This window comes from Hemiscyllium ocellatum, chromosome 32, assembly GCF_020745735.1.
Source record: "Hemiscyllium ocellatum isolate sHemOce1 chromosome 32, sHemOce1.pat.X.cur, whole genome shotgun sequence".
In the NCBI taxonomy this organism is placed as follows: Eukaryota; Metazoa; Chordata; class Chondrichthyes; order Orectolobiformes; family Hemiscylliidae; genus Hemiscyllium; species Hemiscyllium ocellatum.
The window spans coordinates 17,436,429-17,450,195 of record NC_083432.1 but is presented as its reverse complement, the minus strand read 5'-3'; the positions used below and the strand labels follow the sequence as shown (position 1 = coordinate 17,450,195).

Sequence of the window (13,767 nt, the reverse complement as noted above, 5' to 3'; positions counted from 1 at the left end):
CTGCAAGTGTTACATCTAATTACTTCTTAAATGTTAGGAAGATTTCTGCCTCCATCAGAACCCTCTGGGTGAAAACGGTCTTTCTCATACCTCCACTAAACCTCCAGTCCCTTACCTTAAATCTATGCCCTTAGTCATTATTCTCACAATCAAAGGAAAGGCTTCTTCCTATCCAACCTATCTACAGTCCTCATAATTTTATAGATCTTGTTCAGATCGACAAGGGCCTATAAACAGCTGCAAGCTGTCCAGGAAATCCCTCTGTGCAGAATGGAATGCCCTTGACAGAATTTCTGCCAAAAAGTTCAAACTGTGGGGCTCAGGTTCCTGAGGAATGTTTTGAAACCTGAGGCCAATGTGAAAGTTTGAGTGTAGGCTGGGATCAGGCAGAACTTAATCATATGTCTTTATACCATGAGTACCATCATGGCATTTGCACCACATTCCTCAGACTCTTGTTGGCCTTGCTGAAAATGTGTTGCTGGTTAAAGCACAGCAGGTCAGGCAGCATCCAAGGAACAGGAAATTCGACGTTTTGGGCCAGAGCCCTTCATCCCCGAAACGTCGAATTTCCTGTTCCTTGGATGCTGACCTGCTGTGCTTTAACCAGCAACACATTTTCAGCTCTGATCTCCAGCATCTGCAGACTTCACTTTTTACTCTTGTTGGCTGTACCCACAAGCAAGTCATTTGATCCATATTAGTTATTCTGGCATCAACCTCTCGTTTCTCTGCCATCCAGCACGTCTATGTTTCTGGTCACCCTACCAGCCTGAGCAACCCCTCACCTGTTGCATGTACAAACCTGTGTTGATGAAGGTGTGGATTCAGAAACAGTGGCTCTCTGATGACAACAGCTACTCCTGCTGAAGAGAGCTCCAGCACGAGGCAATCATGTTCAGTACTTGACCAGCTCCTGATAAAAGACGGCCAATTCCTGTAAGAAGTCAGATAGCCCCCTGTCCATAACCAGAAGCTGCCAGTTGCAATTGAAGCTGTGTATCCGGCAAAAGAAATATATCACCTGTGCACATCATCTCGGAAAGGGCTTGATGTAAAGATATCACTGTAGGGTCTAAAGGCAGAAAACTATCACCTGGATGTCTAGGCACACCTACCTGACTGCCCTCCCTAAACAGGAAACTCAGTACCTCAACAGTGACTCAGGATTGTTTTGTACCAGAAGTTTATGAGCATCTTCTGGACTGAGAGTTTAGAATATTTTGACAGTTAATCCTGCCTGCAGTGTAGATTTATAAACAGTTGCCAATCAACTGACCAGTTCCTTTTCATAATACCAGTTAGTGTCTAATTCTCTTCCTGTAGTACCCATACAGCAGAATGAAATGTTACAGTTTTAAATAGTTAGGTCACATTAAACACAAAGTCAATTCAACAGAGTCATCCACTCTGTTAATGGTATAACATACAAAATCTTATATCCTTCAACTTACTACGAATATCAGCAAACATCTTGTTACAATTTGTACTGTAGTTTTGAATTTTACACATTTCAACTGTTTAAGAGTTTTTAATAAGCTTGCAGATATTATGTCATAATTGTTAATGCTATACTGCAAATTACATCACAGAAGATTATGGCCAGCACTGGCAGGTACGTGAACTTTGCAAGTATAAGAGCTGATTTACTAGTAGGGATTGACGTTCATAATGGTGTTTCAATCTGAAGTGTAGTGCTTATTTTCTGTCCATTCAAATGAATGAAGGGAAAATTAACAGCAATTGACCAATTTATTGTGAGCTCCACATTTCCAGTGAGACCATCCAACTGAAGAATCATCACTAGAGTTGACATCAAAAGTGGTAGCTCAAAGAAATTCAAGCCTGCCTGTCACAACATGTGACATCAGGGTAGGAATTCTGTCTGACACAGTTGTTAGTTTAAATTTTACTCTATATGTTTGTACCAAGTTCTTTCTTGCTGCTTTAACACCTGCGTCAAAGTTGTGTAGATGACAATTTAGTAGAAGCAGACTAAGCTTCTTATCCAACAGAACCAATCTTAATTTCTATCTGATCATCCAAACCTAACTGACACTACTGAGTTGTAATTACTCATATTATTCTCAAGTCTTCTAAATGATTTATGAGCTGTTTAATTTGGTACTTTAAACAATGTTTCACTTATTTAAGAGAAACAGGCAACACGACCTTTTTGTGTTGAATTAAGGACAGCACAGTGGTTTCGATGAGGCACAGCAAATGGGACTTGCCAAACTTATTGATATTGTTATAGCCCTTTAACATCACAAGAAACCCTTTCACATTTTCTCTGTGGATATAGATTGGATTTAACAATGAAATCGAAGTGGAGATGTTTATATGGGTATATTGGAAGTTACTTACATTTCTTTTCTTTTTTTAAAAAAATCCATTTTGTTTCTTTTTAGGGTTTGGAAGTTATGCAGACAGCCATGTATGAAGATATCGGCAATGTTAGACCTGCAGATGCTAAATGGACAGTTGGCGAGCAACCCAAGGAGTAACTTCCACAGCCACCTCCTTACTCACTTGTATTAGGAACCCATAACAATGTTTCCCTGAACAATATTTTAGAAGAAATAATATTACTGGTATAAGAATCAACTTGAAGAAAATGCTCAAGGTGGCTCACAGAAGTGATTGTGGTTCCCAGTCAACACTTCAGTCAAGTCTAAGTGTCTGATACAGTAATATTATAAGCCCTAACTTTTGCAGATCACCCCTTGCCTATCCACAAGCATGTATAAATTGTTTTGTTTGCCTTTATACTTTAATAATGGGAGGATTTATTTGAAACTTAATTGTGCGACGAGGTTAACAATTTTTTAAGAAATATTGGAGATGTTTTTTGATGATTTATAGAAAAATTCTGTACAGTTTAATTGAGGGGTAGATATACTTCATCAACTCAGAGCTGTTAACTAACCACGTCACATGTAGCATAATGGATAGTCAGGAAAATTATCAATATATGCACATTGCATTTGTAATTGGTGCAAATTATGTCCAAAATAATGAAGCATACACCACCAGTTAAACATTTATCCTTTGATCATTCTTATTTTGTCAGCTAAGTGTAAAGTCTTCTATTACATAAAGATGAAATAATGTGCACAATGGAGGAGACTATTGGTAGTGAAGGGAAGAAATCATCTTTTTCCAGAGATCAAAAACTGGAGAAAATTAAGACTTATCCTGATATAATTTGTACAAATTTTCACCTGTTGTGAGGCATGTTATAAAGACTTTAAGGGTTGAGGTGATTCTATAAACTATATTAAAAATCACACGACACCAGGCTATAGTCCAACAGGTTTATTTGTAAATATTAGCTTTCAGATCGCTGTTCCTACATCAGGTAACTCGTGGAGCAAGATCACAAGACACAAAATTTACAGCACAAGATGATAGTGTCATGCAACTGATGTGATATATTGGACAAACCTAGATTGCTGTTAAGTCTTTCATCTTTTAGAATGGATTGCATGTTTTGATTCTTTAAAATGTAAATCCCAGAACTACTTTCAAGTCACATTCCCTAGATAACTCAAGGTTTTGTTTAATAAAAGCTGACATCTCAGCTCAGGAAATGCATTAAAGATGTGAACTTGCAGTCTGTCTGTGTCCCAATCTTGAGTCTGACTGGTTCTATCTCCAAAGTAGGAACTAAAAGATGAAAGAATTAACAACAATCCAGGTTTGTTCAATATATCATACCAGTTGCATGACACTATAATCTTGTGCTATAAATTTTTTGTATTACGATCCTGTCCCACTAGCTAACTGACAAAGGAGCAGCGCTCTGAAAACTAGTAATAAATAAGCCTGTTGGACTATAGCCTCGCGTTGTGTGATTTTTAACTTTGTCCACCCCAGTCCAACACCGGCTCCTCCTCAACATGGTCTCAGTAAACTACATGGGACACTTTTTGGGGGGTTTGTCCATGTCATCTTAAGCTCAAGATAAAACAATGTTGAAAAAAAAACACACTGTAAACACAGCAATCTGTGTTTTTCTGTAAGTTAGACACAGATGGCATTACAGGCTATAGAGTGTTATTTCTTTTCTGGCAATTTTTTGACAGTTTTAATAACTTTTCTATCTGATGGTCACACATGTCAGTTTTAGTGACAAAATCAGCTGATTTATCTAATATTGATACAGGAAGAACTGATTTTGATCAATGATGTTGACATCTATTTTAAGGGAATTTGATCATGTATATATTGTACAAATAATTCAGTGAGAATCTTGCTATTATTACTAACAATGTGCTAAATACAAACATATGTATGCTTGAGGTAAATGCCACATTTCGTCACCTCTGTACTGTAGAATTCAATGGAAACCTGTAAATTCAAGGAGTTTATTGAATTGTTCTGTACTTGGTATCTGTGATAACTTACCGGCTTTTAAGTTCTCTTCATCAAAGGGTATCTGTGTGTAGCCTAACTATAAATGATTGAAAATCATTTCATGCTTTACTTTTTTTAAAAATTCTTGTGAGGTGCAGATAAGAACATCAGGCTTATCAAGCCCACTCTTTCCAGCAACATAAAAATTTACATAATGTTTACCCTCCTCTCACAATGCTTTAGAGATGAGGCTAATGTATATCCTTCTTACATTGTAGTTTAGAAAATAATTAAAGGGAAGAAGCATGATCCCCTTTCTCAGAGATCGCTGTGTCAATTCGTCTTATACATGTCAAACTTCACATTCCAAAACATATAATTGCCTATTAAATAAATCTATTAACTGTGAATGAAAATGTTGTTCTACTTGACTTGTTATCCCTATGTTTCTTCTTCCTTCCTCTGGAATTTGGATCCTTTATCACTGTAAGCTATTTATTTGAATTAAATTTGTCAACAATTTTTAAAACTGCTGTCAATGTGATTTTGTGCACACCTTGTCTTTTCAATAGATAAAAAGGAGTTAACTAAGTAGAAAAAAAGTTTCTATTAAACATTTAACATGAATGAACTTTACTTGAACGTTGCTTCAACTTAGTAAACATAGTTTTGTACCTTCATCTGACAGGAAAAAAAAACAAATTAATGCAAATATATTTTGTTTCCTATGAGGTAATTGTTGACTTTTATCACCAGGTGATGATGTCACACTGCTGGCTCCTGCTTGCTAAAATGCACAGGGACAAAATAAAAGTCAATGCAGGATTTTTTTTACTTTTTGGAAAATTTATTAAAACAGGTTTTCACAAGCAACCTAGCAGAAACAGAGAGGTTTTCTCTCAGAGATTAATATCTATCCTGTGAACAGGCGCAAGTGATATAGTATAAAAATGCACCTAACTTCGCTGCCTTCAGTGTAACTTCAGCCAGTAGGAGGCAGTGTTTCATCATGCTCTGGTAGCACATACTCCAATGGCTTCTCTTAGTAAGTGCATACAATTGGCTTTCTTTTGATCATGATTTATCTATATGTAGAGATAAAGTGAACTCAAATAGATTTAATTATTAGTGTTAGTTTTGTCCATTAGGTGGAACTTTGATAGTAATTGGAATAATCCTTTTAAAGTGAAAATACTTTTGTACTGGAAATCTTTGCTGGATAACCAAAGCAAAGCAATCTCTAAAATAATGTAACCTTACCATTTATCCATTTGTCCAATCAACACAAAAGAAGAAATCAAGAAATATCTGATCAACATATTTTGGTTTACCAAATTTATTTGAGTGTTTCAACAGGAACTTTAAAATTCAGCGTATTTCTCCTTGTTACTGCACTTCTATCGTAAATTTTAAATAAATGGATATTTTAGCAGGATAGTGTAATCTGCATTTCTGCAAAATACTAAAATTGTGGTCAAATTCTGATCTAGAATGGTGGGACGACAGCCTAAATTTTCCACTGGATTAATGGTGCTGGAAGAGCACAGCAGTTCAGGCAGCATCCAAAGTGCAGCAAAATCGATGTTTCGGGCAAAAGCCCTTCATCAGGAATAAAGGCAGTGAGCCTGAAGCGTGGAGAGATAAGTTAGAGGAGGGTGGGGTTGGGGAGAAAGTAGCATAGAGTACAATGGGTGTGTGGGGGAGGGGATGAAGGTGATAGGTCAGGGAGGAGAGGGTGAAGTGGATAGGTGGAAAAGAAGATAGGGAGCAACGGATGCAGTCTCCTCTACATTGGGGAGACTGGGCGCCTCCTAGCAGAACGCTTTAGGGAACATCTCCGGGACACCCGCACCAATCAATCACACTGCCCCGTGGCCCAACACGTCAACTCCCCCTCCCACTCTGCCGAGGACATGGATGTCCTGGGCCTCCTTCACCGCCGTTCCCTCACCACCAGATGCCTGGAGGAAGAATGCCTCATCTTCCGCCTCGGAACACTTCAACCCCAGGGCATCAATGTGGACTTCAACAGTTTCCTCATTTCCCCTTCCCCCACCTCACCCTAGTTCCAAACGTCCAGCTCAGCACTGTCCCCATGACTTGTCCAAATTTGTCCTACCTGCCTATCTTATTTTCCACCTATCCACTCCACCCTCTCCTCCCTGACCTATCACCTTCATCCCCTCCACCACACACCCATTGTACTCTATGCTACTTTCTCCCTAACCCCACCCTCCTCTAACTTATCTCTCCACGCTTCAGGCTCACTGCCTTTATTCCTGATGAAGGGCTTTTGCCCGAAACATCGATTTTGCTGCATTTTGGATGCTGCCTGAACTGCTGTGCTCTTCCAGCACCACTAATCCAGAATCTGGTTTCCAGCATCTGCAGTCATTGATTTTACCTCATAAATTTTCCACTGACATAGTTTGTAATGATAAAAACTTGAAGCTTGTAATTGATTCCCATTTGTATTGCTGCACAATTTTATTACCCTAACTGATGGCAATATTGAAGAAGTCAGATCGCAAAGTGAAACCTGGCTTGATAGACCATAACTTTTTATTTTTGTTTCTGTTTATTGTGGAAGTCAGTCACTGCATATATTTGCAAGAGGCAGGCAATTTACTTTCAACCATAAACTATAAATGTTTGATAGACAAGAGGAGTAAAATGTGCACTATATCGCACTATACAGGACCTATTCAAATTATTACAAGAGTATAGCGTCTCAAACCTCAGTGAAGATTCACCCTGTCTCCATGTTAAAGCTTCTTATTCAGCTGGAACAGCTTAAACCTATTTCTGCTTGGCAAATTTCTGTTTTACATTCATTCAATGCCATTTCATTTAGTTATTGTATCTTCCTGCAACCTTTAAAATAAACTGCTAAGTGAGCTGACTTATTTGCTAAAATGGATTCCTAAAACTCATGTCTTCAACAGTCTTGAAGAATGTTTTCTCTCTGACATGTTCACAGCCTTCTGCTTTGGGTTAAAATCACACAACACCAGGTTATAGTCCAATAGGTTTAATTGGAAGCACTAGCTTTCGGAGCGCTGCTCCTTCATCAGGTGGTTCCGAAACCACCAGTGGCTCTCCAAAAGCTAGTGCTTCCAATTAAACCTGTTGGACTATAACTGGTGTTGTGTGATTTTTAACTTTGTACATCCCAGTCCAACACTGGCATCTCCAAATCATTCTACTTTGGGAACTTACTTCACACTGACTTCATAGTTTTTCAGGGCTTCTCACCAGCCAAGATTGCTTGGACACAGCTACATTACCTTTGCTGTTAAGAAGTACTGCTCTCTGAATGAATCTGCTTTTAGCCCTGTTGTTTCTCTCTGTTTCTGTGGATCATATGCAGTCCTTTTCCTGGAGTCTTACTGATTATTTAGCTAAAATCATATCCATTCTTGGAAATGTGGCTTTGAACTCAGGAATCAAGATACCTTTCTGATATTAAAAAAACAAGTCATGCCTTTACAGAAGTAAAAATTAAAATCTATTTTTCCTCTGCTTTAGATCCAAATTTTCCAAATAACAAAATTCTAAACCTTAATCATACCATCCCAGAAAAAATATTTTCATTTCCTATTGTAACTTCACCGTTACCATTTTACTCATGCATATTTCTTTGAACAGTACCAATACAGTTATACAAAAGGGGGAAGGACTTTCCATATCCATCAAATTCCACGCACCTCCATTTTGATCATGACATCCATATTTGTTGTTAATAAAATTATGTCAACTTCTTCATGAACAATTTTCAAATTGTATGCATGTCGCATTAAACTCCAAGGAAACAATCTCAGATTTTTGTTATGCATTTTAGAAGATAATAATCCATGAAAGTAAGTCTCTGGGGAGTAGTTAGATATTTAACTGTCAAAATGTTTTGGAGACACAATCAAATTCTTTTTTCCCAATGGTTGAATACATTTGTTGGCACAAATTCAGTTTCATTTAGAAAAGGAACTGACTGGCCATTTGGTCCCCATGTCAGCCTCCAGTAATGAAATTGCATCAATATCAACATCACCTAATTTAAATGGCATGGTTTAATTCTGCTGAAACCAGTTTGAACGTCAAGTTTCATGCCTTCAAAGGCACACTGACATTCCTATATCCATTTTAATTTTTTTCACATTCTTTAAGAAGCTTGTTCATGGAGCTAAAGATCACAACACATTTCCAATAAAATCCACTCATGCCTCTCATTTTTGTCTTAGGCGCAGGAAAATCCAAGATAGCCTATATTTTTGCCTCTCTGGATGGTATGACACTGTAGTTTGATCCAAGTAAGTTACTTTCACTTATGATTGAACATAGCCAAATCATCGATGTAGACAGGACAGTTCAATAAACCTGCAATGACCTTGTTCTCTAATTGCTTTAAAAGTGCTGGTGCATTTTCAATCCACACTGTGTGAGTTTACATTGATAAAGTTCATTTGGGGTCACAGTAGATGAAAGATCTTTATACCAATAAATGGAATTTGTCAAATTTCTTTAAATTATTTTTTGCAAAAATCCATGTTTGTCCAATCCTTCTAATACAGTCCTCAGATGTTACTGTGTTGATGTTGCAATAGTTTGTGCAACATCATTGTGATCCATATGGTTCAACATTGTCACAAAATGTGAATTCCAGATATGATGACATGGTTCAATAATATAATTTTCTATCACGAGCTTGCTCTCTGCTCTCACTTCAGCAAAACTCTGGGATAAGTCTATAAAACAGTTTCTTTATGGGTAATGCAATTCACCATTAACTACATGTAGGCCAAAGATATTTTCCCCTACTTATTTGCACAAAGGATTCATGAGACAACTGTTAGCTTGTTAAGTCACCTCAATAGTTTTCTGGACAAGAGTATAAGATCTCATCCAACATTTCATCACTTCTGTATTATCCAATCTGATTATTGCAGAGTTGACATTTAATTTCTGATTCATTTCACTCCCTACTTCTTTAGCTACTATAAATATACTTCTCTTCCAATAGTTTGCCTGGTCATAGTATTGGTTTAACATTAACATAACACACTCGCTGATCCTTCCTTCTGTCAGGAGTACTCACTGCATGATTCACATTATTGGGGTGTTTTCTTTGAATTGATATAGTCCAGCAAAAACTGTTTTTAATGGTTCCATAGAAACAAGTAACAATAAGGCACCTTGTCTCTAAAGCACTGTTTTGAACTTTGGGGTTTTTAAAAATCATTCCTGATGAAGGGCTTATGCCTGAAATGTCAATTCTTCTGCTCCTCGGATACTGCTTGACCTGCTGTTCTCTTCCAGCACCACACTCTTGACTCTGATCTCCAGTATCTGCAGTCCTCACTTTCTTCTAGTTTTTATTAACCGTTTACTCTACTGAATTCAAATAAACAGCTTGTCACCTTGTCTTAAAACCTCTCTTCAAACCAAAAACCAGGACAAAATACATCTTTTAAAGCCACAGTATCATCACAGATTCAATTTCTGAGTAGGTAAATTGTTACAGTTCTCTCAGAATACATTTGTATTTCTATTAAAGAAGCTAGGCAGACATGTTTAGCCTGTCAGAATCATTGTTTTATCTTCACCATTTTCATTTACGTTTTTTCAAAAACCTATCAGCTCACCTGATTTTTCTACATCTCTTTTGCTTGGATTGTTTCTCTTCCCATCTGATTGAATGGATTCTGATATCCAATCACAACACAGTTAGAAAACAATCCAGGATGATCCTTTTGGCACATCCCTGTTTCTTTTTGCAACCTCCGTTTGCTCCAATAACCTGAGTGACGTCAATATTTGTGAACTGGCCAAGTCATTTCCCCAAGATAAATTCATCCTTTTGACAAAGATTAGTTGCACTACAACTACAACTTTTCCACTAAAACATTCTCCAGTCAAATGGAATTGATTTTACACTCCCATATATGCCTGCAATTAATATTTTCTCCTTCACTGGGAAAGTAGATCGTTTGTCAGACAGCATCAATGACTGACCTGCTCCAGTATCTCTCAATATTTTTATTGGATTTCCCCTTGATTAGAAGAATAAGGAAGGATCACTTGCTTTTGAAAAATACATATTCGGAACCTCCAGTGTTCTTAATTTCTTTAGCATTAGTCAAGAAAGCTGTTTCTTAACTCTCAGAAACCACTTCTTCCTTCTTCTTAATGTCTGGTGAAACATTCCATCTGTGCCTTTTGCTACAGATTTAATATTAATTTTCTTTTCTAATACAACCTTTCTTTTTAAGTATTCCTGTGATTCAATATGTCCCTCATTCAGTTTTAGCAATTAAATTTAGAATGCCCACTCTTATTACAATATAAGCATGTTATGTTCTTTCTATCAATCCTAGATTCTAGCCTTTTTACTTTATTGGTTTGGTGCACTGGTGTTTATTTCTTTAACCTAATACTTTTTACTATCTCCAGCCTTTCTATTTCAGCAGTTTGCTTGTTGATTCCTCAATGTATATGTGAAACTCTCAGATATTGGAGACTTGATACTTATCTGTACACACTGAGGGTTGTCACAAATCTTTTTGGAATCCTTCCCTAATGGTGATTTCTTTCACATTCTCAACGTTTCCAACTTCTTCAGTGAGCAAAACCAATGAAACCACAGCATTTCTTTGTCTCTGTTAAACTTTACAAATGTCTGGTTTGGTTTCTTTCTTATAATCCTGCAGTTTAAATGATAGCCTCCTGAGACAATCGTTGAGTATTGCCCTTTTAAACAACTTCATAGTCTGCAGACTGCTCTTCTGATATACTGGCTGACTTTATCAGGACACAGTGTAATATTAAGTTTAGAGCATCTATTGCCCATTTCAACCACACAGATATATTTTCAAATGAAATTAAATATCTTTTCAAATCAATCCTTTAAATTTAAGCACTAAACGCGAAGATTTTTAATTAAATCAAATCACTCATTGTAATCCGAATCATCCTCTGAATTCTTACCTTTTCTTTCTTTACACTAACCTTTCCTCTTGCCAAACATTATCTAGGCTCTCCACTTTAATTTTCTAGCCTCTTAAAAGTTTTTTTTTTCTCCTCTCATCCAGATTATTTGTTTTTCAGGCTCATGTCTTGCAATTCAAGTTTTCTTACTTCCATTTCTGTTTTTCTCAGGCTCTACTCTTTTAATTTCATTTTTTTTCCATTTCTAACTAAATATTAGCCAAATCCTTACAAGATTATCCTTTTCATTTTTACCTTCCATTTATCTGGTAATTCTCACTCAGTTTAGACTTAGTCAAAGATTTCAAATAATCCACTGTCACAACATTTATTCCCAAAACAATATTAGCAATAGTCAAAAATATTCTAAAATTCCAGCTCATGGAATGTATCAATTCGTTACAGAATCCATTATAGACCCACTGACTCCCACAGTTATTTACACCATACATCCTCACACCCTGCTTCCTGTCAGGCCTCCATCCCATTCTCCCACTTTCTCCATTTCTATTGCATCTGTTCCAATGATGCCACTTTCCACGGGGTGGGAGGGAGTGGGGGGCCTTAGAAATGTCCACATTTTTCCTCAACCGAGGATTCCCTGCTACAATGGTTGACAAGGCCCTTGGCCTTGTCTGACCTATCTCCTGCTCTTCTGCCCCCCACTCCTTTTCTTCTCTCTCTTAATATTAATAGAGTCCCCTTGCTGCTTGGTTACCGCCTAACAGCATTCATATCTATAAGATCATAAGCCACCATTTCTGTGAAACACGGACAATCTTTTTTTTTTAACTCTCTGTCTACCAGTTTTTCCTATCTGCTTTCTTCCCACAGATGCTGTCACACCTGCTGAGTTTCACCATCAATTTCTGTTTTTGTTTCAAATCAATTATTCTGTTCCTATTCTCATTACCTCCACATAACTTTTTTTAAACATTCTCAAATTCAAGGATGTTTCATCCCACAGACAGCCCCACTTTGTTATGATCTTAGCTGATGCTAATACTGGAGAAGATACATCCCAATGTAGAAATTGACTCGATAATTTAAAAGTTTTATTTTGAATTTTAGATACCATAAATGTCAGTCATTGAACAACTTCACAAGAGGCTACCATGTATTATTAACAAAAAACATTAATACATATGGAAAAAAATCAAACTGTATCACACATTTGAAACAATTTCATTACAAATATTAAGTATTACCCTAGCAATAACATTACAGATAATCTCAGTGAAGTCAATCTATGTACCTGCTAAAACCTCTTGCTCAGTTGTCATGATTGTAATTTATCTCTTTTCAGCAAATTTCTGCTGTGCATTCACTTGATGCTGTTTTCTTTAGATAATGTCTCTCTCCGAGACCCTTAACTTACACTTAATAAGTGTTCCTTGTTTTCCAGTCTTTAACAAAATTGCAGGATGCTGTTTTCCCTGATAGCTTATGTTGTATCTTGACCAAGCTTATATGGTATCATAGAACATAGAACAGTATAGCATAGTACAGGCTCTTTGGCTCTCAATGTTGTACCGACCTTTTATCCTAATCTAAGATCAGACTAAACTACGTCCCCTTCATTTGACTATCATCCATGTGCCTATCCAGGAGTCATTTAAATGTCTCTAATGTATCTGAGTCTACTACCACTGCTAGCAGCCATTTCCATGTGCCCACCACTCTCTTTGTAAAGAACCAACTCCTGACATCTCTCCTAAACCTTCCACCAATCACCTTAAAATTATGCCCCCTTGTGATAACCATTTCTGCCCTGGGAAAAAGTCTCTGGCTATTCACTCTTATCTATGCCCCTCATCATTTTGTACACCTCCATCAACTCACCTCTCATCCTTCTTCACTCCAATGAGAAAAACCTTAACACCCTCAACTTTTCTTCATAAGACATGCCCTCCAGTCCAGGCAGCATCCTGGTAAATCTCCTCTGCACCTTCTTTAAAGCTTCCACATCCTTCCTATAATGAGACGACCAGAACTGAAAACCATATTCCAAGTATGGTGTAACTAGAGCTGCAGCAAAATCTTGCAGCTCTTAAACTCAATCCCCCTGCTAATAAAAGCCAACACACCATACACCACCTTAACAACCTTATCAACTTGGGTGGCAAGTATGACGGATCTACAGACATGGACCCCCAAGATCCCTCTGTTCCTCCACACTGTCAAGAATCCTGCCTTTAACATTGCAATCTGTATTCAAATTCATCTTTCCAAAACGAATGACTTCACACTTTTCCAGGTTGTAATGCTCCAAGTAGCATAGCCCTAATCATAGCATTGACTTTAAAAGAAAATACTTGTAAAGTTCCAGGGAAAAAAAGAAACTTGATGAGTTTATTAAGGAAATCAAGAAAGATTATACAACATGGATCAAGGACTTTACATTCTAAGCACTAATTAAGGTGCTAT

The 13,767-nt window shown here is 37.2% G+C and overlaps 1 protein-coding gene across 1 annotated transcript in view; it reads left to right on the top strand.

Annotated features, from left to right (window-relative positions):
* Nucleotides 1-4,104, top strand: part of LOC132830909 (B-cell antigen receptor complex-associated protein beta chain-like) — a 30,901-nt gene extending 26,797 nt beyond the window's left edge. The window contains exon 5 of the mRNA XM_060848852.1: nucleotides 2,412-4,104. Coding sequence (XP_060704835.1) covers nucleotides 2,412-2,507 — 96 coding nt within the window. The 3' untranslated portion in view covers nucleotides 2,508-4,104. The remainder of the gene's footprint in view (nucleotides 1-2,411) is intronic.
* The last annotated feature ends 9,663 nt before the right edge of the window (nucleotides 4,105-13,767 follow it).